Below are 13,447 nucleotides of genomic sequence, written 5' to 3'. Positions count from 1 at the left end.
CTAATGCTCCTAGCAGTCTTCCCTCTGTTCTTCTCAGTCCTTCATTCTAATGCTCCTAGCCGTCTTCCCTCTGTTCTTCTCCTCCCTACATTCTAATGCTCCTAGCCGTCTTCCCTCTGTTCTCCTCCCTTCATTCTAATGCTCCTAGCAGTCTTCCCTCTGTTCTTCTCCTCCCTTCATTCTAATGCTCCTAGCAGTCTTCCCTCTGTTCTTCTCCTCCCTTCATTCTAATGCTCCTAGCAGTCTTCCCTCTGTTCTTCTCCTCCCTTCATTCTAATGCTCCTAGCAGTCTTCCCTCTGTTCTTCTCCTCCCTTCATTCTAATGCTCCTAGCAGTCTTCCCTCTGTTCTTCTCCTCCCTTCATTCTAATGCTCCTAGCAGTCTCCCCTCTGTTCTTCTCCTCCCTTCATTCTAATGCTCCTAGCAGTCTTCCCTCTGTTCTTCTCCTCCCTTCATTCTAATGCTCCTAGCAGTCTTCCCTCTGTTCTCCTCCCTTCATTCTAATGCTCCTAGCCGTCTTCCCTCTATTCTTCAAAGTCCTTCATTCTAATGCTCATAGCCGTCTCCCCTCTGTTCTTCTACTCCCTTCATTCTAATGCTCCTAGCAGTCTTCCCTCTGTTCTTCGCAGTCCTTCATTCTCATGCTCCTAGCAGTCTTCCCTCTGTTCTTCTCCTCCCTTCATTCTAATGCTCCTAGCAGTCTTCCCTCTGTTCTTCTCCTCCCTTCATTCTAATGCTCCTAGCAGTCTTCCCTCTATTCTTCGCAGTCCTTCATTCTAATGCTCCTAGCTGTCTTCCCTCTGTTCTTTTCCTCCCTTCATTCTAATGCTCCTTGCAGTCTTCCCTCTGTTTTCTCCTCCCTTCATTCTAAAGCTCCTAGCAGTCTTCCCTCTGTTCTTCTCCTCCCTTCATTCTAATGCTCCTTGCAGTCTTCCCTCTGTTTTTCTCCTCCCTTCATTCTAATGCTCCTAGCAGTCTTCCCTCTGTTCTTCTCCTCCCTTCATTCTAATGCTCCTAGCAGTCTTCCCTCTGTTTTCCTCCCTTCATTCTAATGCTCCTAGCCGTCTTCCCTCTGTTTTCCTCCCTTCATTCTAATGCTCCTAGCCGTCTTCCCTCTATTCTTCAAAGTCCTTCATTCTAATGCTCATAGCCGTCTCCCCACTGTTCTTCTCCTCCCTTCATTCTAATGCTCCTAGCAGTCTTCCCTCTGTTCTTCGCAGTCCTTCATTCTAATGCTCCTAGCAGTCTTCCCTCTGTTCTTCTCCTCTCTTCATTCTAATGCTCCTAGCCGTCTTCCCTCTGTTCTTCTCCTCCCTTCATTCTAATGCTCCTAGCAGTCTTCCCTCTATTCTTCGCAGTCTTTCATTCTAATGCTCCTAGCCGTCTTCCCTCTGTTCTTCTCCTCCCTTCATTCTAATGCTCCTAGCAGTCTTCCCTCTGTTCTCCTCCTCCTCCCTTCATTCTAATGCTCCTAGCAGTCTTCCCTCTGTTCTCCTCCTCCTCCCTTCATTCTAATGCTCCTAGCCGTCTTCCCTCTGTTCTTCTCCTCCCTTCATTCTAATGCTCCTAGCAGTCTTCCCTCTATTCTTCGCAGTCTTTCATTCTAATACTCCTAGCTGTCTTCCCTCTGTTATTCTCCTCCCTTCATTCTAATGCTCCTAGCAGTCTTCCCTCTGTTCTTCGCAGTCCTTCATTCTCATGCTCCTAGCAGTCTTCCCTCTGTTCTTCTCCTCCCTTCATTCTAATGCTCCTAGCAGTCTTCCCTCTGTTCTTCTCCTCCCTTCATTCTAATGCTCCTAGCAGTCTTCCCTCTATTCTTCGCAGTCCTTCATTCTAATGCTCCTAGCTGTCTTCCCTCTGTTCTTTTCCTCCCTTCATTCTAATGCTCCTTGCAGTCTTCCCTCTGTTTTTCTCCTCCCTTCATTCTAATGCTCCTAGCAGTCTTCCCTCTGTTCTTCTCCTCCCTTCATTCTAATGCTCCTAGCAGTCTTCCCTCTGTTCTTCGCAGTCCTTCATTCTAATGCTCCTAGCAGTCTTCCCTCTGTTATTCTCCTCCCTTCATTCTAATGCTCCTAGCAGTCTTCCCTCTATTCTTCGCAGTCTTTCATTCTAATGCTCCTAGCCGTCTTCCCTCTGTTCTTCTCCTCCCTTCATTCTAATGCTCCTAGCAGTCTTCCCTCTGTTCTCCTCCTCCTCCCTTCATTCTAATGCTCCTAGCAGTCTTCCCTCTGTTCTCCTCCTCCTCCCTTCATTCTAATGCTCCTAGCCGTCTTCCCTCTGTTCTTCTCCTCCCTTCATTCTAATGCTCCTAGCAGTCTTCCCTCTATTCTTCGCAGTCTTTCATTCTAATACTCCTAGCCGTCTTCCCTCTGTTATTCTCCTCCCTTCATTCTAATGCTCCTAGCAGTCTTCCCTCTGTTCTTCTCAGTCCTTCATTCTAATGCTCCTAGCAGTCTTCCCTCTATTCTTCGCAGTCTTTCATTCTAATGCTCCTAGCCGTCTTCCCTCTGTTCTTCTCCTCCCTTCATTCTAATGCTCCTAACAGTCTTCCCTCTGTTCTCCTCCTCCTCCCTTCATTCTAATGCTCCTAGCAGTCTTCCCTCTGTTCTCCTCCTCCTCCCTTCATTCTAATGCTCCTAGCCGTCTTCCCTCTGTTCTTCTCCTCCATTCATTCTAATGCTCCTAGCCGTCTTCCCTCTGTTCTTCTCCTCCCTTCATTCTAATGCTCCTAGCAGTCTTCCCTCTGTTCTTCTCAGTCCTTCATTCTAATGCTCCTAGCCGTCTTCCCTCTGTTATTCTCCTCTCTTCATTCTAATGCTCCTAGCAGTCTTCCCTCTGTTCTCCTCCCTTCATTCTAATGCTCCTAGCAGTCTTCCCTCTGTTATTCTCCTCTCTTCATTCTAATGCTCCTAGCAGTCTTCCCTCTGTTCTTCTCCTCCCTTCATTCTAATGCTCCTAGCCGTCTTCCCTTTGTTCTTCTCCTCCCTTCATTCTAATGCTCCTAGCAGTCTTCCCTCTGTTATTCTCCTCTCTTCATTCTAATGCTCCTAGCAGTCTTCCCTCTGTTCTTCTCCTCCCTTCATTCTAATGCTCCTAGCAGTCTTCCCTCTGTTCTTCTCCTCCCTTCATTCTTATGCTCCTAGCAGTCTTCCCTCTATTCTTCGCAGTCTTTCATTCTAATGCTCCTAGTCGTCTTCCCTCTGTTCTTCTCCTCCCTTCATTCTAATGCTCCTAGCAGTCTTCCCTCTATTCTTCGCAGTCTTTCATTCTAATGCTCCTAGCCGTCTTCCCTCTGTTCTTCTCCTCCCTTCATTCTAATGCTCCTAGCAGTCTTCCCTCTATTCTTCGCAGTCTTTCATTCTAATGCTCCTAGCCGTCTTCCCTCTGTTCTTCTCCTCCCTTCATTCTAATGCTCCTAGCAGTCTTCCCTCTATTCTTCGCAGTCTTTCATTCTAATGCTCCTAGCCGTCTTCCCTCTGTTATTCTCCTCCCTTCATTCTAATGCTCCTAGCAGTCTTCCCTCTGTTCTTCTCAGTCCTTCATTCTAATGCTCCTAGCAGTCTTCCCTCTATTCTTCGCAGTCTTTCATTCTAATGCTCCTAGCCGTCTTCCCTCTGTTATTCTCCTCTCTTCATTCTAATGCTCCTAGCAGTCTTCCCTCTGTTATTCTCCTCCCTTCATTCTAATGCTCCTAGCAGTCTTCCCTCTATTCTTCGCAGTCTTTCATTCTAATGCTCCTGGCTGTCTTCCCTCTGTTATCCTCCTCCCTTCATTCTAATGCTCCTAGCAGTCTTCCCTCTATTCTTCGCAGTCTTTCATTCTAATGCTCCTAGCCGTCTTCCCTCTGTTATCCTCCTCCCTTCATTCTAATGCTCCTAGCAGTCTTCCCTCTGTTATTCTCCTCCCTTCATTCTAATGTTCCTAGCAGTCTTCCCTCTATTCTTCGCAGTCCTTCATTCTAATGCTCCTAGCTGTCTTCCCTCTGTTCTTCTCCTCCCTTCATTCTAATGCTCCTAGCAGTCTTCCCTCTGTTCTTCTCCTCCCTTCATTCTAATGCTCCTAGCAGTCTTCCCTCTATTCTTCGCAGTCCTTCATTCTAATGCTCCTAGCAGTCTTCCCTCTGTTCTTCTCCTCCCTTCATTCTAATGCTCCTAGCAGTCTTCCCTCTGTTCTCCTCCTCCTCCCTTCATTCTAATGCTCCTAGCCGTCTTCCCTCTGTTCTTCTCCTCCCTTCATTCTAATGCTCCTAGCAGTCTTCCCTCTGTTCTTCTCCTCCCTTCATTCTAATGCTTCTAGCAGTCTTCCCTCTGTTCTTCTCCTCCCTTCATTCTAATGCTCCTAGTCGTCTCCGAACTCATTCTCACCCCTTCCTTCTCATAGCAGCAATCCCTAAGCTGCTTTTTCCAATACCTTTTTAAAAAATCTATTCAGCCATTCAGCCAGCCAGCCAGCCATGTGATTTAGTGAGTGAAAGAATAACATATAAGTCCCCTGGGAATGTTCTGTTATACCCCTCTCTTAAAATAGAGCAGTTTTCTAATACACTTCCTGGTATCAATGGGTTTAAAAGTGTGGACTTAGCTTCACTAACTCAGTTAAGATGCTCTTGCTGACGTCTTCAAAGTAATGAAGGATGACAACTTATCAGACGAAGTCTCAGCTATGATCTCATATCTTAGGCGATGTCAGCTAAGTTTTCATGAAGGACGACATCATAGCCTTGTGTATTCTACGTTTTAACTGTGTATCTCCGTCTAGGACCTTTACCCTTCACTATTTTCTCAATGAGTCTCACCTGAATGCTGTCTACACCTGTACGTGGCCATGGTACATTTGACTGTACAGTACCTGGGCTAGATAGCTAACTATAGAGAGAATCATGTCTGCTCACATTTTGTCTTACAATTGCTGTCTGGAACGCTCACATTGTATGTAGAGAGAGAGTGTGTGTGCACTGTATGTCTCTGTGTACCCTTTCATTGCCATGGTGACGGTGCCCTTTGGTGAGGGTGAGCTCTGGGCCGCCATAAGAGGGTCTGTGATTGGTGTGTGTGCAGCGGAGACTGAGCACGAAGCACACGTCTTCCCCTTGCTGTGAATCTGGCTAATGAGGCAGGAAGCCCTCTGGATAGACACACACATGAACAACTCCATCCCTTCCTTCTTGGACCCACTGTAGTCTAGGTCACACTATCCTATTTCTAAAACCATTCTTTCTCAACTCATTGAGCTAACCTTTTGTCTCCTCACAGGCTATAGCTCTGCCCCCTATAGCCAAATGGCCGTACCAGAGTGGATTCACCTTCCACACGTGGCTCCGCATGGATCCAATCAACAACATCAATGTTGACAAGGACAAGCCTTACCTGTACTGGTGAGTTACATACACCAGGCGTCCATGTTGGAGATCAACTCCACTGCACTCGGCGCCTGCAGACGGACTAGGAATCACCTTGCATCCTAATCATTGGGGTTTGTTGACCTGTCAGTCTGTAGCCACCGATTAATGTCGTCCGTCTCGTACACCCACGCTAACACTGACACAACTTACTGCTGCTTGATTTGTTCTCCTTCTCTATGCAAATGACGTCTCTACTCATATCCTGACTTGAGATACCCATGCATAAATTTTGTATGGATCATCTGATATTATTGAGGTGTATTTGAGGTGTATTCAAATAGAATTTGGCTCATCCCTTAGTTCTCTTTGTGTGTGTGTACTGTATTTGCACGCCAAGGAAAGCTATTTGATATTTTCCCCTTGTTCATCAAAATTGTAGGATGAAGTCATCCCCAAATTGTAAAAAAAACTGACATCAGATAGAGGCTTAATACACACACACACACACACACACACACACACACACACACACACACATTACCAGATGAAGTAGGCATATTGATGCAATGCCTCTCCGTTTCCATTTTACCACTCTCTCTTCCTTCTCTCTCTCTCATCCTTCTCACTCTTTCTCTCTCCTCTCTCTCTCTCCCCTTACTCTTTCCTCTCTCCATTCTTCCCTCCCTCTCTGTGACAGTAAATCAGTGCCTCACTCGTTCCTATTTTCAGCCGATAATTAATTTCTGTCAAAAAATCGAATTGATGTGCCGGGATTTGGTGGGCCTTCTGTTTGGTGGGCCTTCTGAAAGTGATAACCAACCACACACAGCCAGCCAGCTGGAGGCAGAAAAGTCTGTAGTAAAACTACTTCAGACTCTGCCCTTTTTAAAAAGAGATTAGTTCACTAAATCACACACAGCGACCACCGGGGCCCCTGATCGCTCAGAACACAGACACCCACAAATGGGAATTTGTTGTGAAGTTGACAAATGATTGAGGCTTTCGCCATCTCTGTCTCTCCTCCGCTTTCAAAGTGTTTTTTAAATTTGTATGTTTGAATGATTTATTGGCAGATTGACTTGTCTCAACCCCCGTCTGCCCTTGAGTGTTAGGCTGTGTTAAAGTGAGCCGTCGCGCTCACTAACTGAAATCTGTTTTTTCTTGCCTCTCTTCCTGTAGTTTTCGCACCAACAAAGGTCTGGGATACTCTGCACACTTTGTGGGCGGCTGTTTGATTGTGACCTCGTTAAAGTCCAAGGGGAAGGGATTCCAGCACTGTGTGAAATATGACTTCAAACCACAGAAGGTAGGCAGACGGCGAGGCCTGCCGACAGACACACGGTCCTGTGGGAGAGACACACACAAACCTAGCACTCATAAAACATAGAAACACGTGCTAAGTAGGACACACAAACATGTTCTCTTTCGCATAGGACACACAGATAACAAATTGTACGCATGCATAGTACACATACACTTCCCTCTTGTCTAGGCCCTTTGGGATGAAGCATAGTCATTTGGTCCTTCCTCTGGGGGCCAGTATTGTCAGAGCAGAAAAGTGAAAAAAGGATAGCAGGAACGAGAGAGAGGGATGATGTAATGGAGCACGACACACAGCCAGACCATAGCACCCAGACCCAGTCAAGCCCAACAGCATTGGTGAGATCCATGGTGCCCCTGGCCAATTAAAACTCGTTATCCCCCGGAGTGGAACAACGCTACTCTACTTCCTCCTCAGACTCAGAACCTCATTCTATCTTTAGGCCTCTGTATTCCACAGTCGGTCTTATCTCCCAAGCTGTCTGCCTGGTAACTCTAATAACCTATTTCACTGGATTTTCCAATGTCTGACAGAAATCTGAGCAGCCGATGTAGGTGGGATTGTAGCCCAAGGGGTTTAGGAGCTGATCGGGCGATGTCCCATGTCTCATAAGGGTAACTCTGTGAAGGCAGCCAGGAATCAGGCTAAATTAAGGCTGGCCAATGCTTTTTTTGGTGGTTTGCAGTCTGCTGCTGCCAATGTGAAACTCATAATAATATAGCCTATTATTCATTGTATCTTGTTAGTAACTTCATTACCATTGTTGTAATTTAAATGATAATTTAAAACAACAACAACAACAACAACAACAACAACAAAAATGTGTGAAACTGGTGAGGTGTTTAGGGTGTCCATAGAAATATAATCTCATTCTAGTGCTGTGGTTAAGTTGTTGTTTCAGTGGTACATGGTGACCATGGTGGTTAAGTTGTTGTTTCAGTGGTACATGGTGACCATGGTGGTTAAGTTGTTGTTTCAGTGGTACATGGCGACCATGGTGGTTAAGTTGTTGTTGTTTCAGTGGTACATGGCGACCATGGTGGTTAAGTTGTTGTTGTTTCAGTGGTACATGGCGACCATGGTGGGTAAGTTGTTGTTGTTGTTTCAGCGGTACATGGTGACCATGATGGTTAAGTTGTTGTTTCAGTGGTACATGGCGACCATGGTGGGTAAGTTGTTGTTGTTGTTTCAGCGGTACATGGTGACCATGATGGTTAAGTTGTTGTTTCAGTGGTACATGGCGACCATGGTGGTTAAGTTGTTGTTTCAGTGGTACATGGCGACCATGGTGGTTAAGTTGTTGTTTCAGTGGTACATGGCGACCATGGTGGTTAAGTTGTTGTTTCAGTGGTACATGGCGACCATGGTGGTTAAGTTGTTGTTTCAGTGGTACATGGTGACCATGGTGGTTAAGTTGTTGTGTGTTGCTGTTTCAGTGGTACATGGTGACCATGGTGGTTAAGTTGTTGTGTGTCTTTCTTTGTTACATGGTGACCATGGTGGTTGTTGTTTCAGTGGTACATGGTGACCATGGTGGTTAAGTTGTTCTGTCTTGTTGTTTCAGTGGTACATGGTGACCGTGGTGGTTAAGTTGTTCTGTCTTGTTGTTTCAGTGGTACATGGTGACCGTGGTGGTTAAGTTGTTCTGTGTTGTTGTTTCAGTGGTACATGGTGACCATGGTGGTTAAGGTGTTCTGTGTTGTTGTTTCAGTGGTACATGGTGACCGTGGTGGTTAAGTTGTGTGTTGATGTTTCAGTGGTACATGGTGACCATGGTGGTTGTTGTTTCAGTGGTACATGGTGACCGTGGTGGTTAAGTTGTTCTGTGTTGTTGTTTCAGTGGTACATGGTGACCATCGTTCACGTCTACAACCGCTGGAAGAACAGTGAGATCAGCTGCTACGTCAATGGAGAGCTCGCCTCCTACGGAGAAATCACCTGGTTCGTCAACACCAGCGACGTAAGTAGCAATCGATCCATACTATACTGATCATCGTTGTTATAATGTTATGTAGTAACCACAAACCTCTACTCTCACACAACCATTCTTACCCATCTATGCTGTGTTATGGGATATTGCTGAACCTAGAAGTTGTGCTAGTGGTTGTTATGCATGTGTGTAACCAAAAGTATATTTTAATGCCAGTTTTCAATCAAAACATTTCTCTGAAGTCATCAATCAATCAACAAGAAAGCCTTGCAGCTGTCCATCCAGAACTCTTCAATTTGAACCATTGTGCTTTGCATAAAAAAGTTTCCACACAAAGACATATGGTATATGTTGTGATTGATATACCACAGAGATCTATTGTTACTGCAGTACAGGTTGTTAGAAGAGGACAGCACCTCCCCACAGGCCCCACTCTTTCTGATTGATTGATATAATCACTGTCTCAGCTGACAGAGGGCTCAGGGGTGAAACCACTCTCTTTATCTCTCTGCCTCTCTCTCTCTCTGTGTCTCTCTCTCTCTCTGTGTCTCTCTCTCTCTCTGCGTCTCTCTCTCTCTCTGCCTCTCTGCCTCTCTCTCTCTCTCTCTCTCTCTCTCTCTCTCTCTGCCTCTCTCTCTCTCTCTCTCTCTCTCTCTGCCTCTCTCTCTCTCTCTCTCTCTGCCTCTCTCTCTCTCTCTCTCTGCCTCTCTCTCTCTCTCTCTCTCTCTCTCTCTGCCTCTCTCTCTCTCTCTCTCTCTGCCTCTCTCTCTCTGCCTCTCTCTCTCTCTCTCTCTCTGCCTCTCTCTCTGCCTCTCTCTCTGCCTCTCTCTCTGCCGCTCTCTCTCTCTCTGCCGCTCTCTGTCGCTCTCTGTCGCTCTCTCTCTCTCTGCCGCTCTCTCTCTCTGCCTCTCGGTCTCCTCACATGGATGGAACTGGGTCTGTAACAGGGAGCGGCAGAGAGAGATACATACAGGGGGGAATAGATGAATAGAAATGTATGTTATCTGTATGCCGATGGTGTGTTGATTCACACTCATTCATGCTGTTTGAGTTGTCATAGTTCTCTTTATTAACGCTTGTTCATTTCTCCTTCCTTGTTTCCTTCCTTCCTCCCTTCAGACTTTCGACAAGTGTTTCCTGGGTTCGTCAGAGACGGCGGACGCCGACCGTGTGTTCTGTGGTCAGATGGGGGCGGTGTATCTGTTTGGCGAGGCCCTCAGTGCAGCCCAGATCCTGGCCATCTACCAGCTGGGGCCTGGTTACAAGGTAGGTAGAGGCAAAGCCCAGTCATCATGCAGTATTCAGTAGTCCCACTATTCCAAAACGCCCTGACATTTGGATACCCAATAGATCAAACAAGGAAGGTCTGCACTCATCAATTTGATGTGAAACATTAATGATTGTGGATCTTCCTCCTTTCTCCTATCATTAATTATTTCAAGATGCACTACAGACTATCACTAGTAGTGTGTAAGGTTTAAACCGAACAGAAAAATATAAATGAAAGTCACACTCAAGTCTCCTGCCTGTTAATTGATTTGACCTCTCTGCCGTCTCTCTCAGGGCACGTTCAAGTACAAGGCTGAGAGTGACCTCCTGTTTGCTGAGCACCACAAGACCCTACTGTATGACGGCAAGCTGTCCTCCTGCATTTCCTTCTCCTACAACCCCCGCGCCACTGACGCTCAGCTGTGCCTGGAGTCCTCCCCCAAGGACAACGCCTCCATCTTCGTCCACTCGCCACACGCACTCATGCTGCAGGTACGATCGCACGCACAGAAATGTGTTTTTGGCAGTGCTACTGTAGCATAATGTAAACCATCTAAGCTAGACATCGAGTCAATGTTGAAAGAAGTTATCAATCCACCCTGAATAATGGCACTTCTGCAGGTTATTCTTATCCCCTACTCAAGTGCCTCGGCCGCTTGTTCCACACACACACACACACACACACACACATACGTTTTGTTCTTCTATCTTCACGGGGGATCTACAATTAATTTCCATTCAAAATCCTATTGGTCCTGACCCTTAACCCTTAACCCTAACCTGTAACCCAAGCACACACACACACACCTTCAGACAGATAATGAAGCACCTCCATCCGGCTCTATCTACCTCTAATTAAAGGAAAAGTTCACCCATTTTGAATGTTATATTGTTTTCGTGCATCTCTGAGTGATGTTCTATCGATTCCCTGTGTCATTTCATGATTTCATTGCCATTATTGCCATTCAAGCAGGCAGAAATCCGTCTCGTATGAAGTAGCACTGTGTTAAAGTCACTCTCACTACACTGGAAGTTAATAGGAATACGACTTTTAGATCGCCAAAATGTCTATCATACATGTCAGATTTCAATACTGGCCGAAGTCATAATTCGGGAGGATACCTTCTCTCCAATGTGAATGCTGATCATATTTCTGTGATATTCCTACCTCTAGAAATGTGTAATTTAATGGAGGGCCTAGCACATTTTTCCCATTTGCCTGCCTCTTTAGTCCAGAGTGCATTGCATGGTGCCGTTGTCATAGAGATTAGAGGTAAGAGATAGGAATCCAACGGCAGTCTGCTGGTTGGGAACGTATCCAACAAATTTGTCCCAGAATCGGCCCAGAATGCACCGCGTAGCCCATTTGATGTAGCATGGGCAACTTTTCCCATCTCCTCAAAAGTATATCTGCTGGTGTGAATTTCAGACTCCACTCGGTGAGGCACATATACATAGACTTTAAATCACTGGCCACTTTAATAATGGAACACTAGTCACTTTAATAATGTTCACATATTTTGCATTCCCCATCTGTTATGCATGTACTGTATTCTATACTATTCTACTGTATCTTAGTCTATGCCGCTCTGACATTACTCATCCTAATATTTATATATTCTTAATTCCATTCCTTTACTGTAGATTTGTGTGTATTGTTTTTGAAATGGTTGGATATTACTTGTAAGATATTACTGCACTGTTGGAGCTAGAAACACAAGCATTTCACTACACCCACTATAACATCTGCTAAACACGCGTATTTGTGACATAGAATTTGATTTGACATCGATCTGCAGGTTGAACATGGTGAGGTTGTAGTCTCCTACATTGATAGTGCAGTTTGTTTAGGGGATTTTACAGCAAACTAGCTACGTGCTGATTTTTGTGTTTGGTATTATTGTGTGCAGCTACGTTTGCTAGCAAGATATCCAGCCAGCCCATAGAGAGCATTGCATTGTGGATTTTGTCGTAAACTTGAGCTACAACAGATTTCCACAACAATTTTCCATGTTGCTACCAACCTTATTATAACGCTAAAATGAAACATTTGTTCACAAAAAACATTGTTCTCACATAGTGGTGTTATTTAACACTGTAAATGAAAGGGTGGATTGTTCCTTTAAGATAGAGGTGAGAATGAACCACTCTGCACCTGGCTGGCTAGCAGGCTGGGAACAGAACACTACCCTGTTCTATTACTCAATTAGATCTGCCAACCAGTCATTTCTATATTGAACCAAGGTGGTGTTTCCTGAGTTTTCTTGAAGCACTTTATTATATTATACAATATTTTATTTGACCTTGTAGTTACTGAGGATAATGAGTTAATTTATTTATGAGGTCAAGTAAATTGGCACGTTCTGGTGGCTACTTGTTACCATGTAAGTTCCAGGTAGCAACAACTAGATGACAAGTACTGTAATGAAAGTGCTTCACAAATGTATTTCTCTCCAACTCTCATTCAAATCCATATTTTTGACTTTCTTTATCACAGAAGGTCGTCTGCAGGCCTGATTAAATGCACATTAGGAAACACACACACACACACACATACACACACACACACACACACACACACACACAGCTGTCCTTTTTATTTAATTACTTTGAATTCTCCTATTGTCTCTCTCACTGTAATTGAGTTTTGTCTCTGAGCCTCACAGCGCGTTTAGTCAACGCATGAGCTCCTTTGTCTTTCTGAGGCAGCTCGGCCTGTGTGTTTGTACACGCGCACACACACACACACACACACACACACACACACACACACACACACACACACACACACACACACACACACACACACAGACCCCATCGTCTATTGTTAGCACATTGTCAGTATTCCATACATGGACGTGTGTCTGTAGCTTAGTGTCCTCTACGTATGTGTTCACAATGACTATTGGCTTGTTTAGTTGGTAGATGGAACCGTAAACACACAAGGAAAAGGGCCTTGCTCATAATGGCACATTTAGCTGCTCTGGGATCTGACCGTAAGAAACCACGAAAATATTCTATCCACAGAACTCATTTAGCAAAACCCTCATCAGGGTAAGCAGACTAGACACCTGAGCCATGTTGCCTCGGAGACTAACTCAACCTCGCGGTAACGCACCCGCCACTCAGCCCGTCACCGTTAGCGACAGGTGTAATAGTGCTCTAAAGGAGAAAGATGTTCAGAGGCGTTATACTGTGTTTCTCAACACCACACCAGGTGTACAAGGGAGAAATGTGACACCGCCTCCAATCCGCGTTGTTTTCCACCTGAGACGAAAGCAGAAGCAGACCGACAAGACCCAGCCTTTGTCTCCAGTCCATAGGGTTCTGATAGGGTTCTGATTGTACCGTATTTCTACCCCTGATCCTTGTGTATGTATTCCTCCCTTCTTCAGGATGTGAAGGCTGTGGTGACCCACTCGGTCCAGAGTGCCATCCACTCCATCGGGGGAGTGCAGGTCCTCTTCCCCCTGTTTGCACAGCTGGATCACCTCCAGCACACCAGCGATGAACTGGACACCTCTGTCTGGTAGTGGACTACTGTCTTATTCTATTCGTCGATTGATTGACTTTATTTAGTTATTTT

General features: G+C 45.4%; 1 protein-coding gene across 5 annotated transcripts in view; it reads left to right on the top strand.

The window, feature by feature from the left end:
- The window catches only part of lrba (LPS responsive beige-like anchor protein), a 343,066-nt gene that overhangs the window by 52,417 nt on the left and 277,202 nt on the right, over positions 1–13,447 (top strand). For all 5 annotated transcript variants that reach the window (XM_031828372.1, XM_031828375.1, XM_031828374.1 and 2 more), the window contains exons 6-11: positions 5,253–5,374; positions 6,521–6,647; positions 8,503–8,622; positions 9,712–9,858; positions 10,156–10,353; positions 13,257–13,390. In XM_031828372.1, the coding sequence (XP_031684232.1) occupies positions 5,253–5,374; positions 6,521–6,647; positions 8,503–8,622; positions 9,712–9,858; positions 10,156–10,353; positions 13,257–13,390 (848 nt within the window). The remainder of the gene's footprint in view (positions 1–5,252; positions 5,375–6,520; positions 6,648–8,502; positions 8,623–9,711; positions 9,859–10,155; positions 10,354–13,256; positions 13,391–13,447) is intronic.

This window comes from Oncorhynchus kisutch, linkage group LG7, assembly GCF_002021735.2.
Source record: "Oncorhynchus kisutch isolate 150728-3 linkage group LG7, Okis_V2, whole genome shotgun sequence".
Taxonomy (NCBI): Eukaryota; Metazoa; Chordata; class Actinopteri; order Salmoniformes; family Salmonidae; genus Oncorhynchus; species Oncorhynchus kisutch.
The sequence above is the reverse complement of the archived record's forward strand: the minus strand, read 5'-3'. Positions and strand labels throughout refer to the sequence as shown.